This window comes from Puntigrus tetrazona, chromosome 22 (genome assembly GCF_018831695.1).
Source record: "Puntigrus tetrazona isolate hp1 chromosome 22, ASM1883169v1, whole genome shotgun sequence".
Lineage (NCBI taxonomy): Eukaryota > Metazoa > Chordata > Actinopteri > Cypriniformes > Cyprinidae > Puntigrus > Puntigrus tetrazona.
In genome coordinates this window covers 14,341,572-14,357,329 of record NC_056720.1, presented here as the reverse complement: position 1 = coordinate 14,357,329, position 15,758 = coordinate 14,341,572, and the positions used below count along the sequence as shown (strand labels likewise).

Below are 15,758 nucleotides of genomic sequence, written 5' to 3'. Positions count from 1 at the left end.
TATTTAATGCATTGTTATTTTTACCTTATTTCCAGCTTGGCTGGGCTTGCTTTTTAATAATAAAAAAAGTTATATTTATATTTTTGGAAACTTTAAAGGCAGGCTTTTAAAGGCACCAAAAAGTGAAAAGAAGTAGCTTGTGTTACTTATTTGAATAGGTCGCGCAGGGATTTTGTTGTAAATTATGAAAGTAATGTGATCGTTACTTGATCCGATTACATAAGATTCTCGTAACGCTTTACATGCAATATGATGTATTTTTCTCTCAAAGCATCTTCAGATCTAATGTAAACTCACAAATTTTACACTTACATTACTAAGTTTTTCACAAAATGAAAAACTTGCTAATGTAAGTGTCTGTGCCCAGCCCTCAAGCTTCAACGTGAAGCATGACGCCGACAAAAGCATATAAATAGGTACATTATTACAGGCAGGCAACATGACACCGGCATGGCATGCTTTGTGCGGTGGTTGATGGGACAATAGTGCTCATATGACGATGAGCTCCTCCGGCTATTCATAGCTATCGTCCACTGCTACGTCTGGCTGTTGCAGGCTGGAGTGCGTCTGTGTGTGTGTGTGCGTGCGCAAGCATTTTCAGGAAAAACAGACAACAGAAAGCTCAGGATGTGGAAACGGGAAAAAATGTGGCTGATTAAGCGTAAGTGGATGCATGAAATGCCGTTGCTTGTGCTGGAGATGGACCGAACGTCAGAACCTGTTGCTCGCTTTAGATGAAAATAAAAACCACTAACACAAAATGTCGATTTTGTGTGGCGTTAGTGTAGAGGTGTTTAAGATTTGACGTCTCGTGTCTGATTTCTGTTTCAGCACCTACTGAGCACCCAAAGGAGTCAAAATACAGACCCGTGCTGGAGGTATTCCCCTTCACAAATACACCAAACCCATTTACACTTAGCTAGTGGAAAGTCCCGTACTCTTCTCTGTTTGCGGACGAATGAGCGCTGCCAGGCAGTTGCATTGTTCAGTGAACTCTAATGGATTGCCTCTCGCTGTACAACCTTGGCCTTTTTTGGCAAGTTTGAGACATGGTTTCAAAACAGGAACAGGTTTCTAAAGCACTATGAACGCTGTTCACATTCAAATAGTAAAGTTATGAATTAAAACTTTTTTGTATTGAACAGTTTTTTCATGCACCTGTCAAGTTTGAGATTTGAGTTTTTTTGTTTTTCATAGTGTTGTTGTAGATTTTTTCTGATGTATATATATATATATGTGTGTGTATATATATATATATATATATATATATATATATATATATATATATATATATATATATATATATATATATGTTTTTGTCAGTTCTAAGCTATGGAGTGCCAAAACTGTGAAACTGTCAAACCTTTGATTTTTTACTAGAAACGTATGTGAATGTGCAAATATTTGATTAAATAATGACTAATTTTGGATAACTTGTAATACATTATCATTGAAATCAATTAGATTCATGTGCAGTGACTCAAATGTACTTTAACTAAACGCACTACAGTAACTGAAACCTAAATAATATGTAAATAAATGCATGAATAAAACTATATAGATGTATTTAAAAAAAATAAAAAATACTAAAACTTTAACTAAATTAAAAACTATAATGATATTTATGGTATCTCAACTAATCTTAAAATAACCCTAGTTCACATATTTACCATATTATAATTTGATTAAATGAAAAAATGAAAAAGGTCAATTTCTTTATTAGTTAAATTGAAATACTGACAAAAAAAGGGTTAAATATATGCAAATCAACGTGACGTCAAAAACTTGTCATGGGTTTGATGTGAATTGAGCATACTAACCTACATAAACCAGTTTCCGTGTGGCATTAACTTCCTACCACTGGAAGAAATTGTAACATCATTTAATTTCAGTTTGGATGACAGTGCGTTTTTCGGTTGTCTTCTGCCCAGAGTTTACTCCCCCGTGACCCAATGAGCAGGTTCAATTTGAAGAGAAGCTCCCCTAAAGACGAGTTCCCAAACCTGGACAGAAACCACACCCTGATGGGCCGGGTCCTCGACCTGCACATGTACACGAGACAGTTCAACCGGGCAACTGAAAGTGGGGTCATTTTTGATGATATTATACGCCCCGGGCTCGAGGATCCGGGTGAGCTATTCTGTGCGTTTATGCGTTTGTCAGTTTTTTCTCACACATCTCACACAATGAGTCATTATCTCCAGTGAGCAGTTACACGGCTGCAGACTGCGGAGAAATGAAACCGTCACTTCTCTGAATGAATGTACACCCACTGACCTCAAAAGAGGAGAGCACAGCTAATATATGTCATCTTCGTCATAAGAACTCTTGTGAAAAAGTGGGCTTGGTGGTAATTATTACATAATATTCTTTTAAAGAAAATACTTGCGCGTGAAACGTTTTTCCGACTTCCCGATGTTAATTGCAATTCAATGAAAATGTATATTTAAATGTATATTAAATGCAAATGCTTTTGGTCTAAAACGTAGTGAATTAAAATGTGCTTCAAAGTCGTATTAATTTGACGTTATTAAGTGCACGTTTTAAAAGGCTATTAAGATTCAGCCACGAAACAGTCTCTCTTTAAGCACTCTTAAGTGGCCTTGTAGTATAATTTTTTAAAAATGTGCTTCTAAGATTTAAAAGAGTCCAATCGATAACAAAGCGCACTTACTTTTTCCAAGGGACTGCATTTATTCAGGTTTCAACATTTACTTTCCCACTGGGGGCATTCGGTAACAAAACTGACTAATCCACACACACACACACACACACACGTTGTTCGATGTTTTATGGGTAATAGGCAAACTGTTTTCATACTGTACATACTGTATTTTCTATCGCTGTACACCAACTCTACACTCCAACTTACCCTCAGAGGATATTTATAACTTGTTTCCTTTATAGGGACAAGAAAATGTCCCCACAAGGGAAAGGATTTCAGATATCGGCATCTTTGGGGGGACATTTTTAGACACATGTTTAGAGCCACACCTTTCTAATAAGAATAAGAAATCAGATATGAACCATATACAAATGCGAATCAAAGTCTGTCTACTGATGTTATATTTAAGTTGTTCTGACTTCGTCCGACAGGTCAGTCGGCTGTGGGCTGTTTAGCAGGGGATGCTCAGTCGTATATCCTTTTCTGCGATTTCTTTGACCGTATTATCGAGTCTTACCATGGCTACAAGGTCACCACTGACACTGTTCAAGAGAGCGACTTTAATTATGACAACCTAAAGGTAAGAAAGAAAGTCTATGGACAACACCGCATCTCAACAATGAGATTAAACAGAGATTAAATTGGACATTCACTTTAAGTTGCATATTTTGGTGTTGGACTCAATTCCACATCTCGAGATTATCAGAAGACTTTAACCACACCGAAATATGCGACCTAACGTGAGTTTGAGATCATCACTTTTACAGTTCCGTTACTGATAAGTGTCTGAGACACAACTTCGTTTAGCCTCTCATTTTCCTCTCGGTGTAGAGTTTGTGATTGTAATATAGTGAAGAGATCTGCAGAGTAGCGCACAATCTGTGGTGGCGCGGTGTAGATGTGCAAAAATGTGCGTTTAGGGCGGTGATGATTTTGATCAAGCGTACGCTGTGAGTTGTGAGGTGACTGCGGGCCGCAGCATTGAAGATTACTGCTTCCCCACACACTGCAGCAGAGGAGAACGCAGACAGCTCCTCACATTGGCCGAAACAGGTACTGCAATTGCTCACTTGTCTTAAGTGATCTCATGCTGCTAATATAACTTGTTTTACAGTTTTAGAGCAGCTGGGTGAGGATCTACCTGGAAAGCTTTACTCTATAGAGGAGCTCAGCCACGAGAGTGAGGACCGCAGGGTTGTGATGGAGTCCCCACCACTGTCTTTAATAAAGATCGGTGTGGCTCGTGACTGGCCCGACGCAAGGGCCCTGTGGTTGGTTAGAGTTCTTAATTTATGGTTGTAAATGCTTGCATCAGAGACGTGTACAGAATGCTTTTGCCTCGCAATTAGGTTAAGTGAGGACGGGACCCTGGCTATTTGGGTGAACATGGAAGACCACCTGAAACTGGTGTCCTACAGAAGTGATGCCTGCTTACAAGAGGCGTTTAAAACCATCTGCATCAGTGTGCTGAAGGTTAATTTTGACCACCACAGTATCACACCGATGTTTTCAGTCTTAATATCGAACCCTGAGGCATGCCATAAATATATACTATATGTGGTCTATTCTGCAAATACCGACAATCGAAAACTTTTTTTTATAGATGGAGACGCTATATAAGAAAATGAGACATCCATTTATCTGGAAGCCTCACTTGGGCTGGGTGGTCAGCTCACCTGCAGAGGTCGGCACAGGCCTGAAGGCAAGCGTCACAGTGAAACTGCTGCACATGGCAGAAAACAAACGCCTGAATGACATTCTGGACAGACTAAGGCTTCAGATGGAAGCAACTGGTATGGCAAAACTCATTGATGATAAAATCATGCAGGGTATCGGCCACAGTTTAACATAAAAATCTTATTAGGCTGCATCTAAATACATACGCACGTTTCACCTTTTAATATAGATCGAAAGGTATTCTAAAAACAGCAAATAAAATGACTTCCTATTAGGCCACAGAAAATCTTCACGCCAAGAACGTTAAATCAAATCCTCAAAAGATGATGGCAAGGACAAATAATGTTTTGGACGCTCTACCTCGTTGGCAGTGGCTATTTACACTAACTCCATCAAAGCACATCAGAAATAAATTTATTTATAATAAAAACAAGGTAATAACCCAAAAGGTTATAACACATTGCTACATTTTCGGTATTTCCTTTTGGCCATCAATGGAGACTAAGTTCATTTAGCTGCTTCTCTGATCAAACACAATGTTGCGTTATTTGTGTGCAGGCTGTCCTGGCGTCTACAAAATCAGCAACTTGCAGACCATTGGTTTTAATGAAGTGGAGCTGACCCAGCTAGTAGTGGACGGGGTCAAACTTCTCATCCGAATGGAGAAAAGACTGGAAAACAACGGTGGCATAGATGACCTGGTGCCTGCTCAGAAGTGAAGCAGCCATCAGGATTTGTTTTACTGAGAACTTGAAATATCATCGCTCTAGAGAAGCGTACTACGGGACTTTGCAACAACTTTTACTTGATGTTCATAAATTGTGAGATTCAGTAGACAACTAGCATCAACAAAGGGTGACTATCATGAAGAGATGTCTAATTATGTTACTCTACATAAAGAAAACGAAGCCTATTTTAGGCCCGTTACAATCTTTTTGTCACAAAACGGGATTGTAATCAACAGGCTTAATTTTCTTTTTTTCAGGGTCTGAAATATGACCGAAGTGATTCATTGAACTAAAAAAATTTGAATTTACAGAATCATTTCAGTCAGTATTTTTTACTATATCCTAAGCATGTATGATATTTTGCGAAACAAGAACACAATGTTGAGCTTTATCAAGAATACCAAAAATTGATTGATTGCAATGAGGTATGCGATATGCTTCAAAAAAGGACACAAAACATTTTAGTTCAAAGACTCATTTCAAGTAAGCTTTAATGTGCTCCAGTGGGACTGAACCACAGTGGCCCAAGGGATTTTTCCGCAGAAATGTACAGTACCATGTCCAGAGAATAAATGGGAAGAGTGTGTGGAAGGATGAAATGTGTTGAAGAGTTTAATTGCATTTTTTGGAGATCCTCAGCCTTCAGCTCGCTTCCCGTCCAAACAGTTTCATCCGTGCAGCCTCTAAATATAAAACTAAATAAAAACTGGAAATGTACCGTCACAAAATGGAACATCACAGTTGACATTCGAACATTCAATGCCTCTCAGAGCTTTCATCACAGCTTTACCCTTTAATATTTTTAGTCACTAATCCTTTTTTCCTCCAACTACGCAAACTTGACCTCATCTTCCCTTGAAAGTGTGCGGTCACAACCTCTTTAGTCAGCATAACATAACAGTAATACAACAGACAGCATTGCACATTTAACCTTCGATACTTCAGTACAAAAGAACTAGTAGAAAGTACCAGTACGAGTGGTCGTAACCCATCATCATCATCACCACTTATTACAAAACAAATAACAGTTTACAAAAAAAAAAAAAAAAAAAAAGTCATGCATTCTCTGGATGAATTTCTACAGTTAATAAAACAGGAAGGCATAAAATGGCTTAATAAATAAACGTCTTGGAGTTACTACAGTTGAAGCCTTTTTTCGTTTTGTCTATTTCGAAGGAAAACACTCGGTGTTGCTGAACTGGCCACTCGTGCTCCAATCACGCTGCAGGATTTCTGCACTACAGCTCCACGATGTTAGTAGTATCGGTGTATGTTCTGTACGGAATGTTAATGTCGACGTTCGGTTACTAGTTTCTAGTCGATTTGTACATCCAAAACCACCTGGATCGGGGGAAAACACACTGCCTGCTCTACAAAACACTTACTCGTTAATTTGATGTTATGATCACATCTAATTCTCACTCTGAGTTAAAAGGATAATTCATCCAAAATGAAACTTCTGTCTTACTTGCCCTCATGTCCTGCCGTGCATGCTGTTATTATATATTTTATTTTTTTTTTTACACATTTTCAGTGATTAGCAACTTAGATTTTGAATTGTTACACAAAGTGTAACGTATGGCTATTGCACAGAAGTTGCTTTGAGTGGATTATTATTATTATCATTATAATTTTTGGCGCTTATTAGTCAGAAAAAGCTGCATAATTTTTCAAAATGGTGTACGTCCATGAAAAATAACAACATACAGGCTTGCGACCGCATGAAAACGGCAGAATCTCCATTGTTGGATCAACTGTCCCTTTAAAAACAAATGTTGATAAGTTACAAAACAACCGTTAAAACTGAGTGGTCTCAAAATCTAAAAAAAAAAAAAAAAAAAAAATGAAGAAAGCAACTAAACGAGTATGACACATTGAACATAATTTTTCTGTACAGAGCTCAATAGTGACTATACAACACCTCCACAGAAGTAGGCTGAAAGTCTTGTATTATACAACGCTATCATCAATTCAATACAACAAAAACATTCTATATCTTAACTGTACATGTGGAAAAGTCGATTTTAAGTCCGTTACGATAATTCGCTCGACAGATGTCTGTCCTGCCGACCCCGAAAGGGTTTTGATATTATTGCAAGATGGCTGATTTAACCAGGCGTGTATGCGAGAGGTCATGAAGATCAGGCTAGGGCGTTTTTTTCTCTTTTCATCGTTTTGCATTCGTATTTTTATCTCCACTACACATTACAGCAGTAGCTTACAGAAGCAGTAACTCAAAATGGTGCTCAGACTTCCTGGTGAGGTTCCTTTTTTAGTGTTCCCTACAGTCGTGTGTTTTTTCCGAACCCTTTGCTTACAGCTTGAGCTCATTGGCAATTTTCGGAGCGATGTTCTTGAAGGCGATGGACGTCCCCGATATGCGTTTGAAGCGCACGCCGTTGAGAGACAGGCGGGGCAGTTTGCACACCTCCATCTCCCATTGGACGAGACTGTCCTGTCGCGCGTCGCCGTGCACGCAGAATAGCAAGAAGCGTTCGCGCTGCTCGTAGTCGCAGTTGTTGGCGTCCAGCACCTTGCGGATCTCTCGCATCATGTCTCCCGGCTCCATGGACGAGGTGGTCTTCATGCTCCAGGTGAAACGCAGTGATCTGGGCTTCGAGTCGCGGCCTTCCTCCTTGGGTTCTCCGGATCCGCTCCTGGCGACAAACACAGAAGAGTCCAAGAGCGTCAGATTGATTCTCATCGCAGATTAGGAACGTTAGGGCTGTGAAATATGTATATATTTGCGCATTTCATCGGTAAAGCTGTTTCTTTGTGTTAACTGCCGCTTCATCTGAAAACAGGTGATGGAGATTTTAATCAAAATACAAATATATACACAAATATATACAACATTATGTTTATTTTTGGTTAAAAATCAATCAGAAACTTATGAATAAACAGAATATTAAAATGTACATTGTGATGCGAACATATTGTTATAGATTTTGTTGCAAATGGGCCTTTTTTGGAGCAACCTTACAAAACCAATAAGCTATGTGGTCGTGAAATGAGCAAGATTGTTTAGAGTTTAAAAATCGGTGTTAGACAGACAGAAGACGACTTTCGACGATCAGAAATCATGCAAAACACACCAAACAATCAGAAATCTCACACAAATACTGCGCACTGGTTATCCGAACCATTTTTTTTTTTTTGACTGACCTGAAGGGGCAACAACAAACACCCCACAAGTAACAATCTCACATAAGACAGAGGATCTATAAAAACCTCACCTCAAACTGTACGCCCGACCGCGGGCCTCTCCTTCACTGGGTACCCTTGGGAAATATCAGAGGTCATATTGAGAAAACAGTGGACAGCTAAACTATAGATTAGTACAAGTCTGCATTTCTAATAGAAACAAGTCGACACTTTCTAGGCAATAGTAAACTGCCTGTAGTTCAGTCCTGTTCACACCAAGAATGAAAACACGCTAATAATTGATGATGTGCTTTTTATTAGAAGTATGGCGCAGTTATGTTGCATGAGTGCCTTTAAATCCGATGGACTTTGACGGGATAGTACGGTTTTCAATCAATTGGCAGCTAAACCAGTTGAGCGCAAACCCCGATTTTACTGGTCGACTTGAAATCCCAAAAGTCCCAATTCAGAAGATGCATCCCTCAAAGGCTTGATTGCATTGCCGTGGTGCGACAAATGCCGCCTAACGATGCAAATCCACAAAAGTAAGATTAAAAACAGAGATGCAATTTGATGCTAATTATTACATGCAAAAACAGATCAAGATTAACACATTTAGACAGGTTGCAAATCCTGTTTAGCTTTAAGACTAAGTTTAATGTCATTTTCAAAAAAAAGTACTGCCACTCATCAGCTGCGGCTGTCGCGGTTAACAAAATCAATCCTACGCCAGTCCGACCTTCACAGTCTGTGTCTTTCAAAGGACGCAGCCTTCGGATTCCGATCACGGCAAACAGTAATGCTATCTATCAGGATGTCCTACCAATGCTACACTGAGGTTTAGGTGACAGGTGGAGCAGGTCTTCTCACATCCTGACAGCAATCAGTAAGTGGTCTAAATGTATTTATATCATGGTGGAAGGCATATGACCATAAAATGTTCCCTCGGTTGAGGGCTGCTGTAGACAGTGTATCAACGTATATATTTGTATACCTACATGCACCCTGTTCTCATTCACTGCGCTGTTGCTTAAGTGGGTAAATTACCACAATATATATATATATCTAGTTTGTTGATATATTGCACAATTATTAATGATACCATATCAAGTCTTAATGAACGTGCAGATTTTTAATACAGAGATTGGTTGTTCGAGCTTCAGGGTATACTACATATGGGATCTGTACCATCAAGATATTTTAAAAGTCTCAAGATTATCAAAACTCGTGGTTATTTGTTTCAGTGATATTTAGGCAATCTTGATAATCAGAATCAGAATAATCTGAATAAGCTGAAGGAGGGTTTGCACCAAACTGGTTTGCGACAAAAATACAGTGTTGTCAGCTATATCGTAACAACAGACATCATTCTCTTCACAGTTATGACATCTTTACCTTGTCTAGTTATTGCCCTTGATGTGAACGGACCAATACACACTGCTGTCGATAGTTTCTTCTTTTAGTTTTAAATAAAAGCAATAAACCATTTGCTGCGTTACAGTGATTTTACCACAGTTCATGGGTCTGCTTCACGTGCACCTGTGAACATCTCTTAACTCTAGAAAAATCACTGTAAGGAATGGCCTCTTATTTCTTTATTTCATCGTTCCGGCTGCATAACAGAAGTCAAAAAGCTGCCTAGATGTGATTTTGACCGGTGGTGGACAGTGGCTTGTTCTGACCAGAGATTCAGGAAGGGCAACGGATACAGGACCACTAGAGAGCATCAGCATTCGACAGATTCAACCAGACTACAGCTAAACACGAGCAGTCTCCACAGGTAAAGTCTGAGGACACACAGGTGGGGGAAGTGACATCATCATCATCATCAGGAGGAAGTCAATCCGCAGGCCGTGCAAACACTGACAGAGGTGACGGATGCACAGATCATTAGTAAGAAACACATGGGTCGATAGGAGTCTATTTCTGAGGAGGAGGGGGTGAGGACACATTTCCATACATAAGTCAGACAGGAAATAGGTCAAACTATCGTCCCCTACCTCGCCGCTCTGAAAGACAGAGTTCTACAACACAAACAAACAAACACAGCATGTTCAAATCCAAAGCCTGGAAACCAGACTTTTAGGTCAGCCATGAAATCTGAAGAACCTTAGATGAAAGTGAAAATGACCATCATTTATAAATACACTATGGATGTTAAAAACTGAAATTATTAGTCCACCAAAAACATACATTTAGTGAAATGTACTTACACTCCGAGATACAACACTTTCTCACCAAGGAATGTGAATGGGTGCCGTCAGAACTTGTAAGAAATAATTTCATCACTAAGATGCTTTAACTTTAAATTGCCAAAAGTCCATAATCCATAATAAAATCCTCCAGTAAAAAAAAAAACATCTCCTCATATCAAAATCCAACTACTTAATTGTTTAGAGCTGGTTTGGACTGGTTTTGATTGTTAAAAGTTGCTTGATCTGTGCAGTTTTCTCTCCTGATTCAAATAAAACGAGTGGAGAAAGCGCTATCATGGATAATGGATTGCCAGAAACAAAGATTTCTTTTCTTACAAACACAAATGTTTTTAGTTCATGTCTTTGTCTGGAGAGGATATTTGTGATGTTTTTAAATCAGCTGTTTGGACTCTGACGGCACCCATTCACTGCGGAGCGTAAAACAGAAGAGCAAGTGATGAAATGCTACATTACTCCAAATCCAGTGAAGAAACAAACTTGGATGCCTGAGAGTAAGTACATTTTCATTCAAAATGTACATTTTCTGTGAATTCCTGCATTGGTGTCACCATATGAAACTGCAAGCAGACAGCAGGGGGGGCAGGTCTGAGAGTTGATGTTAAAACATGGCACCTGATTTCAGATGCAGCCAGCTCACTTTACAGTGTCCTTCAATGACTGCAGTCAATGCAGGCTCAGCACTGAGTGTGTTTGTGTGTGTGCGTGAGAGAAAGAGGCACTCTCTCTTACACACACACACACACACACACACACATATACACGTCGCAGTGTAGGGCTTGAGCTGTCAAAGAGAGACTTCCTGTGCTAATGTTTTGTTAAGAGTGTAAAGCAGTGGTCTTCAATCTGGGGTCTGCAGCCCACAGTAAACCTCCAAGGGTGCCTCAAGGTGATGTTATTTAAAGTATTAATATACTTCTAACTTAAAAGAGAAACCTAACTGTAAACTGATACGCAACAAAAAGTTTTGGGGGCAGATCTTTTTGTCTTTTGCACATCAGAGTCGCATTTATTTGATCTAAAAAACAGTTAACTAAAACTGAAAATAACTGTGAATATATTGTAAAATGTAATTTATCCTTGTGATCAAAGCTGAACTTCCTGAATCATTCCTGCAGTCTTCAGTGTTAAATGATCTTTCAGAAATGATTGTAATAAATTGCAAACATTCATTTCTTTTAAATTCTTCAAATCCTATAAAAATGGAAATGTATTACAGTTTCTACAAAAGCATCAAAACAACATTGATAAAAATAAGAACCAGTAAAAATTCAGCACCAGTAATAACCGAAAACAATTCAAATTCATTAAAAAAAAATAAATAAATTTTTAAAATATAGAAAATATATATTTATTACTTATATTATAACTAATGTAATAGCTTTCTATTTTTCTATTGTATTTTCTATTCTATTGTTTGAGTGTATACATGTATACACGTGTGTGTATATATGTGTGTGTGTGTGTGTGTGTGTGTGTAATATTTAGTCCTTGATATATGTGTTAGGCTATCCAAGACTTGCCATTAGCACTTACATATTATTGCTCTTTTTAATTTTTGATTGATTATATTGTCTCGCTTTGGATAAAAGCATCTGCTGAATGAATTAATATAAATATCAAATTATAATAAGAAAACTTCATAGCAGTCTTATTTTTACTGTATTAACTGTATTAACTGTCTTAAGCATGAGAGACTTAAAAAACTGAAAAACATAAAAAAAATTGTAATTATTCTAAAGTTTAAAATATAAGTATAAAGTAAAGCCTGTGTGTATATATAAAGTAAATTATTATAAAGTAACTATTCTAAAGTTATGATCGGTACTGCAATCCATCACTGTTGACCTGTGTTTGAGTTGTACAGTACTGCAGGCCATTCTGCTGAATCCTGATCTGAGAAACCTCAGGAGACTGGAAAGCAAACGCGCACTCAGGACACATATGGGCGGCAGTGCAGAGAGGTAGTGATGTATCTAGAGACTGACCTCCGCACAAACTTGGAGGTGAGCTTGCTGATGAATCCAGATGAGGTTCCCCGGCGGGCCTGGGCAAGGGCGCCCGTGTCGTGGGACAGCGTGGGCGAAGCAGGAGGCCCGTTGTATGTGGCGCTGCGGCGGTCTCTGAGCTGCGCCCCGTGGAAGGTGCTGCGGCTGGACGTGCCCCGAGGAAAACGGGTCCGGTCCGGAGTCATACTGCTGATGCTGTGAGCTGACGGAGACGCGGATGGAGCCCTAGGGCTAGAGCTGCAGACAGACAAACAGTGATAAAAAAATAAAATAAAGAAAAATTCAATTATATATTATTAGACTTATCACAATCAAAATAAAATGTGTATTTGTAGCATAATGTCTGCTTGTATTTTTATATATATTTTATATATATATATATATATATATATATATATATATATATATATATATATATATATATATATATATTATATATATATATATATATATATATATATATATATATATATATATATATATATATATATATATATATATATAAAATCACTAACTTTTCTATCTGCATAAAATGAAAATAAAATTCATTAACTGAAAAACATTGTTTTTTCAAAATCAGGTTATTTAAAAAAATAAACTCATGAAACAGACCTGGAAAAAATGATGGTAAACCCTAACTTAATATTTTGTTGCGCAACCTTTTTGAGGCAATCACTGCAATCAAACGCTTCCTGTAACTGTCAATGAGACTTCTGCACCTCTCAGCAGGTATTTTGGCCCACCTCAAAAACTGCTCCAGTTGTGTCCAGGTTTGAAGGGTGCCTTTTCCAGACTGCATGTTTCAGCTCCTTCCAAAGATGCTCAATTTGAGGTCAGGGCTCATAGAAGGCCACTTTAAATAGTCCAATTTTTTCCTCTTAGCCATTCTTGGGTGTTTTTAGCGGTGTGTTTTGGGTCATTGTCCTGTTGCAAGACCCATGACCTTAACCAAGCTTTCTGACACTGGCTAGTACATTTCTCTAGAATTCCTTGATAGTCTTGAGATTTCATTGTACCCTGCACAGATTCAAGACACCCTGTGCCAGACGCAGCAAAGCAGCCCCAGAACATAACAGAGCCTCCTCCATGTTTCACAGTAAGGACAGTGTTCTTTGCTTGTTTTTTTTTCGTCTGTGAACATACAGCTGATGTGCCTTGGCAAAAACTTCGATTTTTGTCTCATCTGTCCACAGGACATAGAAGCTTTGTGGCAACATGTACATATTCCAGTCTTGCTTTTTATGATTCGTTTTCAACAATGGTGTCCTCCTTGGTCGTCTCCCATGTAGTCCACTTTGGCTCAAACAACGACGGATGGTGCATCTGACACTGATGTTCCTTGAGCATGAAGTTCACCTTGAATCTCTTTAGAAGTCTTTCTAGGCTCTTTTTATTACCATTCGGATGCTCTTAGATTTGTCATCAATTTTCCTCCTGAACGTCCAGGGAGGTTGGCTGTCCCATGGATCTTAAACTTCTGAATAATATGTGCAACTGTAGTCACAGGAACATCTAGTTGCTTGGAGATGGTCTTATAGCCTTTACCTTTAACATGCTTGTCTATAATTTTCTTTCTGATCTCTTGAGACAAGTTCCTTTGCTTCCTCTGGTCCATGTCGAGTGTGGTACACCATATCACCAAACAACACAGTGATTACCTGGAGCCATATATATAGGCCCAATGGCTGATTACAAGGTTGTAGACACCTAATGCTAATTAGTGGACACACCTTTGAATTAACATGTCCCTTTGTCACATTATTTTCAGTGTTTTCTAGGGTACCATCATTTTTATCCATGCCTGTTTGTGAGTTTATTTTTTTAATAATTCTGTTGAAGCATGGTTGAAAAACAATGTCTGACTTTCATTGGTTAACATTTATAGAATTTTTATTTATTATTACTTTTGTCAGATAACAGTTATTTCTGTGACCATTGTGTACTTTTTCTTTCATTGACCAAAGGGTACCAACAATTTTGTCTACGTCTGTGTATATACGTATATATATATATATATATATATATATATATATATATATATATATATATATATAAAATCACTGTTTTTCTATCTGCATAAAAATGAACATTAACTGAAAAAATTTAAAAATCAGGTTATTAGAAAATTAATTAAAAACAAATAAAAATTATGACAAACACAAACTATAACCTTAAAATTAAAGCAGAAAAAATAAACGTACACACAGACACACACACACACACACACACACATTTTGTATTCACAAACCCTATAAAAGTCCCCTTACTGCTATTGCTTGTTTTGTATTGATTGGATTATTAAATAACTTACAAAGTACATACTGTATTAACATTACGTCGGTTTGTGCTTTCATACTTTTCATGTAATATAAGCCCCTATTTGTTTTGTTTGTTTCGTTTGCTTTTTTGTACATAGTACATTGTGTCTTATGTATACAGAAAATGTAATAAAAATAATACTACACAGAACAGAACCCTATAATACTAAAATACCGCTGTCTCTAAAATACTAAAGAATACATCTCTTCACCCCTTGAATTCAGCGTTGTCCTCGATGGGCGGCAGCGGAGACTTGTTGGGGTGGCCTGAGGCGGACATGGACTTCACATGCCTCGGTCGAGTGGACGCCAGTGCAGAGGACGCTCCTGGAGACACTGAGGAAGATCCACTGGCCGAAGCAGACATCTCCGTCAAACTGAGACAGCCAGAGACAGAAATTAGAGAAATGAGCCAGAGAAATGCGTCTCAAAATTATGTTCATTAGAAAAATGTAGCTACATTTCATTATTCTGGCTATTTTTTAAACTACTGGTCTTCCATAGTAGCACACATTTAGTCTTATATCTTTAGAATTGCAGTTAAAACGAAATGGTTGCACTCTGTGAGCTAGACAACTCAGAATACACAATAAAATACTGATATGACGACCACAGCAAATCAAAGAGTTTACAGGACGTGATGGATATAAGCATATGCTGCACCGTGATTTTTTTTTCCCCAAAAAGAAGTCTAAATGACCTGGATATTGAGGGAAATCTGAGATAAGAAACGGGCCAATAATAAGCGTGAGTATGTTTCATCCTGATTGGATGGCATAGCATTTCGCTTGTAAGCTCTTTCGGTATCTGTGAGCGACGGAATGGAATAAAGACGTCTTATTGGTCAGTGTTTTTGCTGAGCTGATCCTTCACGTGAAGAGGTTTACCTGCTGTCTTTGCCGTTGGGTATGGCTGAGTAGCGGTCTGTACTGGATCGCTCGCAAACGTACGTATTTCTCCTCGTCATTCCGCCAGCAGCACTATTCTGTTCACGCAAACACGCA

The 15,758-nt window shown here is 38.3% G+C and overlaps 2 protein-coding genes across 4 annotated transcripts in view; one reads left to right on the top strand and one right to left on the bottom strand.

Moving 5' to 3' along the window:
- Positions 1-493: 493 nt before the first annotated feature.
- Positions 494-5,673, top strand: zgc:172076. 2 transcript variants are annotated; one of them, XM_043222493.1, is made up of 9 exons: positions 494-661; positions 832-878; positions 1,932-2,130; positions 3,097-3,245; positions 3,586-3,718; positions 3,780-3,936; positions 4,015-4,138; positions 4,269-4,458; positions 4,901-5,673. In XM_043222493.1, exons 1-9 carry the CDS (start codon positions 628-630, stop codon positions 5,059-5,061), a joined length of 1,194 nt encoding a protein of 397 aa, XP_043078428.1. In that variant the 5' UTR covers positions 494-627; the 3' UTR covers positions 5,062-5,673. The 2 variants fall into 2 exon arrangements, with proteins under 2 accessions (XP_043078428.1, XP_043078427.1); XM_043222492.1 differs by having other exon boundaries at positions 1,932-2,142.
- The window catches only part of mark1 (MAP/microtubule affinity-regulating kinase 1), a 37,361-nt gene continuing 27,132 nt past the window's right edge, over positions 5,530-15,758 (bottom strand). Inside the window, exons 14-18 of one of the 2 annotated variants that reach the window (XM_043222489.1) lie at positions 15,642-15,739; positions 14,967-15,131; positions 12,416-12,673; positions 8,307-8,351; positions 5,530-7,727 (exon numbers count right to left, since the gene is read on the bottom strand). In XM_043222489.1, the coding sequence (XP_043078424.1) occupies positions 7,385-7,727; positions 8,307-8,351; positions 12,416-12,673; positions 14,967-15,131; positions 15,642-15,739 (909 nt within the window). In that variant the 3' untranslated portion in view covers positions 5,530-7,384. The remainder of the gene's footprint in view (positions 7,728-8,306; positions 8,352-12,415; positions 12,674-14,966; positions 15,132-15,641; positions 15,740-15,758) is intronic. The other variant, XM_043222490.1, reaches the window with a different exon arrangement.